The following is a 13,367-nucleotide window of genomic DNA, read 5'->3' as shown; positions in this document are numbered from 1 at the left end:
GAGAAAGTTTTTCATAGGGGTTGTGAATTTTTGGAATTCTCTACCCCAGAGAGCTGTGGATGCGGAGTTGAGTATATTCAAGCCAGAGGTTGATAGACTTTTGGACACTAAGTGAATTAAGAGATATAGGGATAGTGCAGGAAGGTGGAGCTGAGGTGGAACAGGCTCAAAGGGCCAAATGGCCTACTCCTGTTCTTATTTCTTATGCTCTTAAGGAAGCTGCAAAGTGATATAGATAGGTTATGTTAGTGGGCAGTAAGGTGGCAGATGAAATCTAATGTGGGGAAATGTGAGGTTATTTACTTTGTTAGGAAGAATGGAAAATCTTTTTTTTTAATGGAAACTTTTCAATGTTGGTGTTCAGAAGGATTTGTTTGTCCTTGTACAAGAAACACAAAGTGAACATTCTAACAGCAGGCAATTAGCAAGGCAAATGGTATGTTGGCCTTTATTGCAAGGAGTTGGTGTACAAGTCTGCAACAGTAGTAGACTCGCCTACTTTAAGGGCATTTAAGTGGTCATTGGATAGACATATGGATGAAAATGGAATAGTGTAGGTCAGATGGTTTCACAGGTCGGCACAACATCGAGGGCCGAAGGGCCTGTACTGCGCTGTAATGTTCTAATTCTAATACAAGTGTAAGGAATATACTCGATATACTTGCCTTGTAGACAGTACAGCGAACGTTCACTAGATTTATTCCTGGGATGGGAGGGTTATCCAATGATGAGAGATTGAGCAGACTGGGCCTATACTCTCGTTTAGAAAAATAAGTGTTGATCTCATTGAAATAGGATTCTGCAGGAGCTTGACTATATAGATGCTGAGAGATTGTTTCTCCTGGCTGGAGAGTCTAAAATGAGGGGGCATAGTCTCAGGATAAGAGGTTGATCGTTTAAGATAGAAATGAGGAGAAATGTCTTCACTCAGAGGGTTGTGAATCTTTGGAATTCTCTGAGACACCTGTTGGTGCAGAGTTATTGAGTATATTCAAGCCAGAGGTTGATAGACTTTTGGACACTAAGTGAATTAAGAGATATAGGGATAGTGCAGGAATGTGGAGCCGAGGTGGAACAGGCTCAAAGGGCCAAATGGCCTACTATGAGATAGATAGATCTTTGACTCTAGGGGAAATCAAGGGATATGAAGTCAAAGATCAGCTGTGATCTTATTGAATAGCAAAGCAGGCTCAAAGGGCCATTTGACCTACTCCAGCTTGTATATCTTTAGTTCTCAAAATTAAGAGCTTATTCACTCAGCGATGATGTCAGGGAGCACTTCTTCACACAAAGGGTAATGAAATTCTGGGACACTGCCCCAAAAAGCTGTTGGTGCTGGGGGTCCATTAAAAATTTAAAAACTGATATTTACAGATTGTTAGGCAAGGGTATTAAGGGTTATGGAACGAGGATGGATGGAGTTAAGATACAGATCAGCCCATGATCTAATTAAATGACAGAACAGGCTTGAAGACTCAATGGCCTACTCCTGTATTCCTACATAGGTTGCAGTATCAAAACTGAGGTAGGAGGGTTGAACAGTAGGTGAGAATACAGAACAAGAGTGCAACCCTGACCCAAGGGCCCAAACTACCATCAATGCTATCTATAATGCATTACATTTTCTACCTGTACCACACACTCCTTATTTGTGCGTCACTGTTCTGTGACAGTCATGTCTGAAGCTGTATTCTTCTACCACTAGATGGAACTTCATAAACTCAAGATGCCCAAGATGTTTAAACAAAATTAGAGCACATGGGATTGGGGGTAACATACTGCAAATGGAATTGGTTAACAGACAGAAAGCAGAGTAGGAATAAATGGGTCATTCTCAGGATGGCAGGCTGTTACTGGTGGGGTACCACAAGATCAGTGCTTGGGTCACAGCTGTTTACAATCTATATAAATGATTTGGACATGGGAACCAACTGTAATATTTCCAAATTTGCAGATGACACAAAACTAGGAGGGAATGTAAGTTGTGAGGAGGATGCAAGGAGGCTTCAAGGGAATTTGGACAGGCAAAGTGAATGGGCAAGAACATGGCAAGTGGAATATAATGTGAATAAGTGTGAAGTGATCCACTTAGGTAGAAAAACAGAAAAGCAGAGTATTTCTTAAATGATGAGAGGTTGGGAAGTGTTGATGTCCAAAGAGACCTGGGTTTTGTAGTTCATGAGTCACTAAAAACTAGTATGTAGGTGCAGCAAGCAACTAAGAGGACAGAAGGTATGCTGGCCTTCATTGCAAGGGAATTCGAGTACAAGAGGAAAGATGTATTGCTTTAATTGTATCAAGCCCTGGTGAGACCACACCTTGAGTATTGTGTACAGTTTTGGTCTCCTTATTGAAGGAAGGATATATTTGCCATAGAGGGAGTGCAACGGAGGTTCACCGGACTAATCCCTAGGATGGCAGGATTGTCTTATGAGGAGATATTGCAGAAACTGGGCCTGTATTCTCTAGAGTTTCAAAGAATGAGAGGTGATCCTATTGAAACTTGCACAATTGTTACAGGGTGTGACAGGGTAGATGTGGATAGGACAGGGTAGAAGGGGACACAGTCTCAGCATAAGGGGCAGGCTATTTAAGACAGAGATGAGGAGGAATTTCTTTACCCAGAGGGTGTGAATCTGTGGAATTCTCTACCCCAGAGGGCTGTGAAAGCTCAATCATTCAGCATGTTCAAGACAGAAATTGATAGATTTCTGAATACTATCAAGGGATATGGGGATAGTAGGGAAAAATGGCTTAGAGGTAGATGATCAGCCATGATCTGTTTTAATGGCAGAGCAGGCTTAATGGCCTACTCCTGCTCCTATTTTCTATGATCTCATGCCCTCTGTGTCTCTAATATATTCTGTGGGAAGTCTCCTTTGGCCTGTCTTTGAGGTCTACTAGTATGAAGGCAACTGCAATGGGCTTCACAAGAATGGCATATGTACTGAGACCCTGTAAAGAAGTGAATATAGATGATGGGAGCATAATACAAATCTCAAAAAGGTTTACCACCTCAAGGCAATGAAACTGGAACCATACTCTTCCAAAGGCTTGAGTTTATCCATGGAATAGCTGATCCATAGGCTAGGAAGGAGCCAGGTTTGGTCCTGGGTTTGTGCCAACTTAGCTGAGTCAGTACAATTGATTTCACTGTCCCTGGGTACCGAAAATGGAAATTGGCTAGCGTTTCCACATTTGCAATAGTTCAAGACTCCTACTGAACTACCTACATGACGTTAAACAAGCCTGGGTTTTCCATTGAATAGCCTAGCAATGCGACATCAAGGCTCGAGAGTAATTGCCCTGGCAAGATGCCCAAAAGCAACTGTTGCCAAATGAAACCTTCAGGAAGGTTGCAGGGTGGGTGGAAAAGAGTTAAAATAAAAACCTGGAACCACACAGCAGAAATCTTCAGACAAACCTGGCATTAAGATTTCACAAGCATTAATCCCAACCTCTGATCACAAGCTTGACCTAAGCCTTTTACGCAAATCTCGGTCAAGACAGCAGCTCAGGTACACCCTGAACAAAAGGTTTTTCAGCCAAGATGGAAAGTGGTACTAAAAAACACAGTAGTTATGTCTTTATAAACAAACCAGTCTACCCATGCAACCACATTTCAAAGCCATTCCAGATAAAGGGATTAAAGTATTTTTCTAATTGCTGAATGCCTTGTAGGGAAATTTATTCAGTAGCCTCAACTCAATTGCCAGTGGGCATAGGCCACACACACAAAACTACGCTATAATTTGAGAAAAAAAGGCTGGTTTACTTTTATCGTTTCCTCATTTGCATTGTAGAAATCAGCAAGGTTGGCTTTGCAACTGAATTGAAAAAGTGTAGTTCAAAACCATGGCAAGACAAATTACGCAACACAGCAGTCTGCTGAAATAAAAGGAGGACACTTTTGTAAATTAAGCTTACATGAAAGAAAATCAAGAAGCGCTGCTGAGAAGAAACTGATCTTTATTTTGTGCAATTTTGCATAATCTTGACCAGCAACCAAGTACTTTACATAAAACATCCACTGACACTATACACTGAGAAAATAATTTAATGTGCAAAATTCCAGCTAACTGGAATACAATGAAATAAATCTCATGTTATAGCATCAACTTAAAGAAATTTTCACTCATGACAAAAAATATTTTAACAAAAACACTTGACAATATTTCACATGCATTGATACGATACTTGGGATCTTTACATGGTAAGAGATGCACAATTCATCACAAATGGGGAAAAAAAGTTATCACAGAGGCTTGTGCAAGGTTGTGTGGAGCAGCTGCTTGTCAGTTAAACTCATCTCAAATCACACAAACCCTTTTGTTTAGTATTGTGCAAACATAAATACAGGTGAAAGTCATGAACCATGCAGTTTTTTCTTGGTTTGAGTGTTACATTAACGAAGGAGACACAAAGATGAAATACAACTCAACAGGAATCTTAGTAAATATGGCAACGATCAAAAACAAAATTAAAGAATCACACAGACTTGGTGATATCTTTGTGTCAATTTTGCCTCCGCCCCTCCAAAGGGCACCACCTCCTGTTCCACAAATGTCAGCAGCCTTCCATTATTTTGACCAGGTGGCTGTTTCCCATATAAAAGCATATTTAGTGTCTGAGCAATCACCACCCAAGCCTGATCCTGTCCTTACCCAACATTGCCACATGCACCATTCCAAAATGAGTGCCGGAGCAGTGATCAGGATTGTGAATGGTGGCTGATTTTCCCCCTTCCGAACCCAAGAACGCCAAAACTAGTTGTGTCACTTTCAGACTGAGAATCAAACCTAGGACGACTGGTCAGTTTGACATTGTGTTATGCCACATAGTAACTTTACCCATCAGGGCATCTGGAGAACAGCGAAATAACTCAATGCTCCATCACAAGAGGGAAGAATTTGTGATTGGAATATAGAAAGTGTAAAGACAAGAGTACGTAAAAAAGTTATTCACTTTTCAAGTTTTGTTGCTATTCATAAATTGAAGGTAAATTAACATAAATCACTGACCAGACAAAAATAAAAGTCACAGCAACACTTAGTTCACTTCAAAAGCACAGTCCACTTTGTCAATTGCCAGCCAAACAACTGACATCCTCAAGCAAGCAATCCCAATACATTCCATCTAAATATTTGGGATGACACCTAATATGTATTGTATGTACATAAAGTTAAAGTGAAACGCATTATTAAATCATTACCCACAAAAAATACTGCAATTTACTTCTCGTATGAAGTTTATTACTTCTGAGACAGAATGGTGCAAAATATGGAACATAAAGTATGTCAACATTAAAAATAAGGACTACAAGCTGTACAAGGCAAATTACCTCACTTCATTCATTAAACTTCACACAGAAGTAACCATTTCAGAAACAGGTGCACGAGGTGCATTAGTGAGGACAGAGCAGGCTAAGACTACAATGCTTAGTAAAAATGTGCAGGTTACTCCTTGTAAGTCTACACTGCAGTAATTAATCCACAGTATGTTGAAATACCTGTTAATATAGCCACGCTTGCTGTAGTTGATAACAAAGGTCAATAATGTCAAAAGTCTGATAATGTGCAAAAGGTTTTTGACTGTGCCAAACTGTATCCATAAGCTTGAAAATAAAGGGATTTAATTCAGTGTTAATGATTTCAGTGGAAAAAGGGGATACAAATATTTACACAGTTGCACTCTATTTGCTGCACTGAGATTTCGGTAAATCACAGGAGGGAAGGACTCATCCATTCTGGTCACTTGAACTGCCGGGGGCCGGGGTGGGGAAGGGGGGGGGGGTGGTGGTGGAGAGAGAAAAAATAGAAGTTTGTCTGGGGACAACATTTTAAACTTAATAATGTGACGATGAAGTATTGGTGGTTACAGGTTTATCACTGGCACTGCTAGCGATTAAAACAATTTCAAGGAATAAATTAGTGTCATAAAAGCAGTTTATTGAAGCATTAAAAGTGCATTACTGGACTATTTTACCTGAAATGATTTGATACCACTATGTTAAGTAGGTCTAGTTACAGCAGTAAAACCATATACTAAAGAGTAACTGAAAGAAGTTAATTCCAGAGATCATGGATGTCTGAGCTTGCTATTTACTTCAGAATCAAACTACTGACAATAACTAAATTACATATCAATTCAACACATAAAAGAATGAAAGAGGTATTAGTGAAAATATTGCAGTACAAACACAGAGTGACCCTTGAAACACAAATGCACACTCAAAAACTACTAAAGGTATGTGCAGGTATACTTGTCAATGCAGTATGGAGCAGCTGTTTTCTCGGATGGACCTTTTTTAAAAAAATAGACAGTTAAGTTTCATTGTCTATCAGAGATACAAAGCTACACTTTGCATTGAAAAGCAACAGTCTAGCACAAATACAGGCAATGTCATTGAGTGTGCAGTCTAATTTTTGGTCTAAAGTAAATGCTTATGTGAAATTAATGAAATACACATCAAGTGGATACAGCTCTGGGAAGTTAGCAAAATGGAAAATTGAGAGAGAGAGAGAGAGAGAGAGAGAGAGAGAGAGAGATAAGAAGCCAGGACTTTGTGCATTAGAGAGCTGCTGTATCATCACACCTCACCAATGAAAGAGTGTTAAAGCATCTTCAGAAGCTATCTTTCCAACGTGTGACATGGACTTGGAAATAAAGTGTGCAATTCAAGACACTGCCCTGGGTGGTGTGTACTGATACTTCCAACTGGGAAGATGAGTACCAAGTCTACCAGAGCTGTTAGCTTTGGAGCTGTGAAAGGGCTTTTTATGCCTACCACCTCTCCTCCAAAGACTGCACCAGACAGGAGGCATTTGAAGCTCGAATAACTAAATTTGGCCTGAAAAAGGATATGTTCTTCCCCTTTGGCAAGTGTCTTATGGTTTCCAAGCAGCTTTGAAGCCAGGAATCACATTTGTGGCTCACAATTTATTTCTGAACATTTGCAAAAACAAAAGCTCAACCAGATAGGGCAATCAAACACAACCAGATTTGTGCAGCGAACGTACACAGATAGCAATTTACACTTACAAATGGGACCCTGACATTATGATGCTTACTGATTAGCAAATATTCTTCGCTACTCTCAACACTTGCTGGAATCAACTCATCTAATTGTGACATGCATTTGTGGTCCCAATTTGAGATATACATTCACTTTTATGGAACACAAAAATTTATTGTCATTTACTTGTTTCTGAGAATCACCAATTCTGTAAAACTGCTTGGAGCAATTCCTAACAATTTAGTACTTTATCTCCCAATGCGGACACTGACATTGGTTTCCAGACACATTTCTGGTCACACTCGAACTCCATCAAATTTACCAGCAGGCCTAGAAAACCTCATTTTTCACAAATGAGAGAGATTGTAAATAGAAATTAGAGTATCCACTGGGAGTTTGGAATACATAAACGTAGAAGCTGAGGAACTAGAAGATTAAAATTAAACATTTCTCGGGATTCACACAGATTCAGCCACTAGATGTAGCAAAACAAAAAAGGTCTCCTTTTCCCTGAAGAATTCATTTAGGCTTATATTCTAAAACAGTCTCAGAAATTGCTCAGTGACATAGCAAGGGCACAGCAGCGTATATTATCTGGACAGGACCCCATCGCATTCAAGGAAATGCTCTCATGATATTGCTTAAAAGCCTGGATTTTGAGACCCAGGTTTCAATACTTGATCTCCATTTGCCCAAACAGGTGCCTTGGCACTTGGTGACAGTAACTTGTATGGAAGGAAGATCTTATTAGTTAATGCTGTGAAATGGTCAAGCTAAAATCACAGCCAATAGGTATAGAGCCCAACTTCAAGGCCTGTACGGAAGCATCAGAAATTCACAAGAAAGAAGCAAGTATGATCTGATAAATCAGGTTCAATCTTGTTCCAGATACTTGCGCACTGCACTGGGATCGTGGGTGGAGTAAGTGAAGTATTTCTTGCCTTATTATAGCCTGCTTTAGCTGAGCTGATGGCCTTCATAGCTGAGGATTCTTTGCTCTCATAGCCCAGGAGGATGGGCACACATGGTTCAACAGCCTTCCAGACTGCTTTATGTGAGCAATAATTAAGAGAGCAGTAATGCGTACGGTCACTTGAAATGGTGAAGCAATTTCTAAAGACCCAGGGCACAAAACGCAGCCAAGAAAGAAAAAAAAAAATCAAATCACTACTAACAGGAACAATTCAAACTTACAGCCAATGAAGGGGCCAAAAGCTGTTACATGTGCAAATTCAGCAGCTGAGAGAAGAACCAAGGTGGTCAACCACGGAGACTTTTACATTTCAGGATTGGCAAGACCAGGTTTATTGTTTGTGTCTTGGAAGGTCAGGAAAGCTTTTCACTAATTTGGTAAAGTTAAATAAATATAATCTAAGTCATGCCACAAATAACAGGTAGCGTGAACTGCATTAATCAATAGCTTTTCTGGAAAAAAGTACACCAATGCACATCCACTTACATTCTCAGCGTTGTGTCAAAAATACTCTCCTCCCCGAATGCTCAACGTTGAGTAGCTGAATCACACACACCAGTAAAGTTCCAATTTCAATCTGCAGTCTGCGCTCTCAGCATTGGGGCAGTGACTAGAATACTACAATTAACCTCAGTGCCACTAGATTAGGTAGGGGGCAATTGGCAGGAGCTCTTGTTCTCAGTGGTTATCCAACAAACCGTGCTCAAAGTGCATGTATGGACATCAGCCGAGACCAGATTTGGGTTAGGCTGCGATTAGGGTGGCTAACCTGCCAGGTTTATCCTGGAGTCCCCAAAATTCACAGGGGCAATAAAAACAAAGGTTTTTTTTAAAGTAAAATTCTTTGAACACTTTCACCTATTGATAACTCCAATATTTTTGCAATCAAAGTGCTACAACAGGATATTTGGAAGCAAGAGGTCATGATGAAATTTCCAGGAATATGTCCAACCAGAGTTAACAACCCCAGTCGTGATGCTCCTTTTCACTGAAGAGCCTGTCAACACAAGCTAGCAAGGGTCTCACGTGAATGACTGCCACTTGGACAAAGTACCAGTGTCCATGAAACTCTAACACAGAAAGCAGCCAAGAGCGTCCAAGGGTAGGGTAGAGGGTAGAGGGTGCAGAGGAGAAAGAAAATTTTAAAAAATGATGTCACCATGAAATTGAGGGAGGCGGGGGGCAAATCAAGGCATATATTGCCTTACAGTTAAACACAGAAAGATGCGTCTCTGTAACTGTCCTAAAGCATATCCAACGCTAACATATATCTGAGGAAGGTGCCAAGAGGAAAGCAAGAGCATCAAACTGGATGGGGGAGGTAGAAGAGAGAGGGGCTACTCTGAAATACTAAAGAATGGTGAATCACAGCACAGCATCGGTAGAAGCCTAGAAGTATTAAGCTTAGCTGCTTTTCCATCAAAGAAAAAGTATGCAGGCATCCAAGGGTAAGGGGAAGAAAGACCTCAACAAACTAGGTCAGTTTATTTATCTGGGATTTCTTTGCCATTTTCTTCCCACCAAAAATTATACCCCCCTCCCTCCAGCAATAATACACTGCTGCGAAAGGAGGTGCACAGTTTCATAGCACTGCAACTTAACATTAAACTTTGGCACTTTCCAAAAGACACCAAAGCTCCTTTTTAGTCTGTGCACTTCAGTCACTGTTTTTATCAGTATTTTGAAATAAGGAAAAGATTTCATCACATGTTTGTGTCTCAACAGAGCTGAAATGAGATTCCATGGTGTTCCATGCCATATCTGCCAACAGAAAGTCATCCATTACAGTCTGTGTTTCATTGCTAGTGAAGAAAAGACTGCCGAGGTTTTCAAAGGAGCTGCTGGTTGTCTGCGTTTCGGCGCAGTTTAACCGGACATGACTCTCAGTGGCACTGCCGAAATGATTTCTGCAGCACACATCAGTCTGGGTTTTGGTACCAGAAGACTCTGCACTTAAAGAGAAACTGGACTGTTTCAAAATACTGTCGAGAGGTAGATGTGGACTGCTGTCCAATAAGAAATTGAAGTCTGTTTGAGTCTGTGTGTCAAACATTTCTAGTCCTAAATAGTTGGACTGTCCCCTGCCATTGTATGCTTGGGCAGGATGGTCTGAAAACAAGAAGTCTGTCTGAGTCTCAATATCTAGAGATTCCAAGGCAGACTCTGTCTGTAAAGCACCAAATTCATTGTCTTCTGTCTGCGTTTGTATGTTGCTTGCAGATAAAAACTCTTCAATATCAAAGTCAATACCTGCACTTTGTGTCTGGCTGCTGGTCATACTCTCTCCAGAGGCATTGCTGGCATCAGACAAAAGACCACGGTTTTCTAATGAATGACCAGCTATACTTTCAGACAGGATATTTTCCAAGTCATTAAATAGGTTAATTGTCTGAGTCTGATTGTCAGTCATAGGGTTCTGTTGAAGTAAAGTAGATTGAATGTGAAAATCAACAGCTGACTTAGAGTTCTGTAAAAGATCATCATGAGATTGTCTTTGGTCCATGTCATTTGCATCCAGGGCAAAAGTAGTTTGAGTCTGCCTACAGACACCATAAGAGGAAACTAAAGAATGGTCAAAAATGTCTTCATGATTATTTGCATTAATTAGTGCTTGAACTGTAGGGCTTTTATCATGAGCAGAATTTACCAAACTAGTTTGCTTTTTCCTGGAAACGTCACACAATGGAAAACAAGACTGGCCAAAAGAATCTGTTTGAGCACTTATCGATGTAGTGATTTTAGTGTCTGGTTCGAATGTTTGCGTCTGGACACTTACAGGTAGCAACACTTGAGCACTGAAACTCAGATCAGTCTGTGCACAAGCCGACACAGTGTTCTCTGTTGAGCAGCACGTAGCTAGAGACTCTGGTGCTGTGTTCTGTGCAAGGTATGATATGTCTGTCTGAACATTCATGGAGATACACTTGTTCTTTTGGCCCAGGTCTCCAAGTGATGACATTCCTTGATTATTGGCAAAACCTGAATCCATGTTGACTTGCACTGCAGTGCTGACTGGTTCAACCATCATGACATTAGTTACCTTGGAGATGGGCAGACCGCCTTTAAAATTCAATGGTTTTGCCTCCAAAGCTGGTGCCAGTGTTCCCACTGACGTAGGCAAAATATGCATTGTGCTCATAACAGATCCTTGATTGTCAACAGCAACAACAATGGACTTGACAGAATTATCCATGGACGTGCTTGAAGATAAAAGGACTGGTAAATGTGTGAAGTGCATTACAGGAAGTTTGACTAGCGCAACCTTGGGCTTTGGTAACAACAATTTCTGAATTTGTTTTGCCGGAGCTGGAGTCTGATTATTGCCATCATCTCTACCGAAGTTTTTGATGCAGGTTCTCTTGTTCATCTCCATTGGCTCTTGGAGCACCTGGACTTTCTGCTTCTCTTTTTCTACCTTGTTCAGGTGATTCTGATTTAACCCCTCACTTTTCCTCTTCTTGCATGGCGGATCCCTAAATAGTAGACAGACAAATTAGGTCATTAGAACCCCAGTAATAGAAACATAAAATAGCTCACCTCTTTTGCAAAATCCTTTTTATTTTTGAAAGTAAAGCTAGCAAATCTTGTACATGGGAGTCTGTTTACTATCAATATTTGCCTGAAAATACACAACTTTTCCCCTTGAGGGCATTCAAATGGCCATGATGATATCCAAGCTGATAATGATTATTGCATAATACAACATAGTTGCTTCATAGGAATTTTAAACTCTGCCTAGATACAACATCCACACCTCCATACTTTGATAACCTGCTGCCCATAATGCGATCAGGACCGAATGGTTGATTTTCTGTACCCTAATCCAGGGATACTGAGGCCAATTATAGAGCCCCTAAAGGACATAGCTACTAGACTGGGTATGTGGCAGGTGGCGAGAGAACCAACAAGAGGGAAAAACAGACTTGACCGAGTTCTCACCAATCTGCCTGCTGCAGATGCTTCTGTCCAAGACTGTATTGGTAGGAGTGACCACCGCACAGTCCTTGTGGAAAAAGTCATCCCCCCTTCACATTGAGGATACTGTCCATCGTGTTGTGTGGCAGTATCACCGTGCTAAATGGGATATATTTCAAACAGATCTAGCAATGCAAAACTGGGCATCCATGAGGCGCTGTGAGCCATCAGCAGCAGCAGAATTGTATTCAGCCACAATCTGAAACCTCATGGCCCAGAATATCTCCCATTACCATCAAGCCAGGAGTCCAACCCTGGTTCAATGAAGAGTGCAGGAGGGCATGCCAGGAGCAGCACCAGGCATACCTCAAAATGAGGTGTCAACCTGGTGAAGCTACAACCCAGGACTACTTGCATGCCAAATTGCATAAGCAGCATGCAATAGACAGAGCTAAGCGATCCCATAACCAACGGATCAGATCTAAGCTCTGCAGTCCTGCCACATCCAACCGTGAATGGTGGTGGACAATTAAAGAACTAATTGGAGGTGGCTCCACAAACATCCCCATCCTCAATGATGGGGGCACCCAGCACATCAGTGCAAAAGATAAGGCAGATGCATTTGCAACAACCTTCAGCCAGAAGTGCTGAGTTGATGATCCATCTCGGTCTCCTCCTGAAGTCCCCAGCATTAAAGATGCCAGACTTCAGCCAATTCGATTCACTCCGCGTGATATCAGGAAACAACTGAAGGCACTGGATACCACAAAGGCTATGGGTCTTGACAATGTTCCGGCAAAAGTACTGAAGACCTGTGCTCCAGAACTTGCCACACCCCTCGCCAAGCTGTTCCAGTATAGCTACGACACTGGCATCTACCCAGCAATGTGGAAAATTGCCCAGGTATGTTCTGTACACAAAAAGCAGGACAAGTCCAACCCGGCCAGTTACCACCCCATAAGTCTACTCTCAATCATTAAAGTGATGGAAGGCATCATCAACAGTGCCATCAAGCAGCACTTGCTTAGTAATAACCTGCTCAGTGATACCCAGTTTGGATTCCAACAGGGCCACTCAGCACAGCCTTGGTTCAAACATGGACAAAATAGCTGAACTCAAGAGGTGAGGGGAGAGTGACTGCCCTTGACATCAAGGCAGCATTTGACCGAGTATGGCATCAAGGAGCCCTAGCAAAACTGGAGTCAATAGGAATCAGGAGAAAAACCCTCTGCTGGCTGGAGTCATACCTAGCACAAAGGAAGATGGCTGTGGTTGTTGGAGGTCAATCATCTAAGTTCCAGGACATCACTGCAGGAGTTCCTCAGGGCAGTGTCCTAGGCCCAACCATCTTCAGCTGCTTCATCAATGACCTTCCTTCAATCATAAGGTCAGAAGTGGGGATGATCGCTGATGATTGCAATATGTTCAGTACCATTTGCAACTCCTCAAATACTGAAGCAGTCC

General features: G+C 41.4%; 1 protein-coding gene across 1 annotated transcript in view; it reads right to left on the bottom strand.

Moving 5' to 3' along the window:
- Nucleotides 1-3,972: 3,972 nt before the first annotated feature.
- atmin (ATM interactor) overlaps nucleotides 3,973-13,367 on the bottom strand; it is a 34,022-nt gene continuing 24,627 nt past the window's right edge. Inside the window, exon 4 of the mRNA XM_068049101.1 lies at nucleotides 3,973-11,461. Within this exon, the coding sequence (XP_067905202.1) occupies nucleotides 9,646-11,461 (1,816 nt within the window). The 3' untranslated portion in view covers nucleotides 3,973-9,645. The remainder of the gene's footprint in view (nucleotides 11,462-13,367) is intronic.

The sequence above is a fragment of the Heterodontus francisci genome, chromosome 17 (assembly GCF_036365525.1).
Source record: "Heterodontus francisci isolate sHetFra1 chromosome 17, sHetFra1.hap1, whole genome shotgun sequence".
NCBI classification, from domain to species: domain Eukaryota; kingdom Metazoa; phylum Chordata; class Chondrichthyes; order Heterodontiformes; family Heterodontidae; genus Heterodontus; species Heterodontus francisci.
This window is presented reverse-complemented; position numbering and strand designations above follow the sequence as displayed.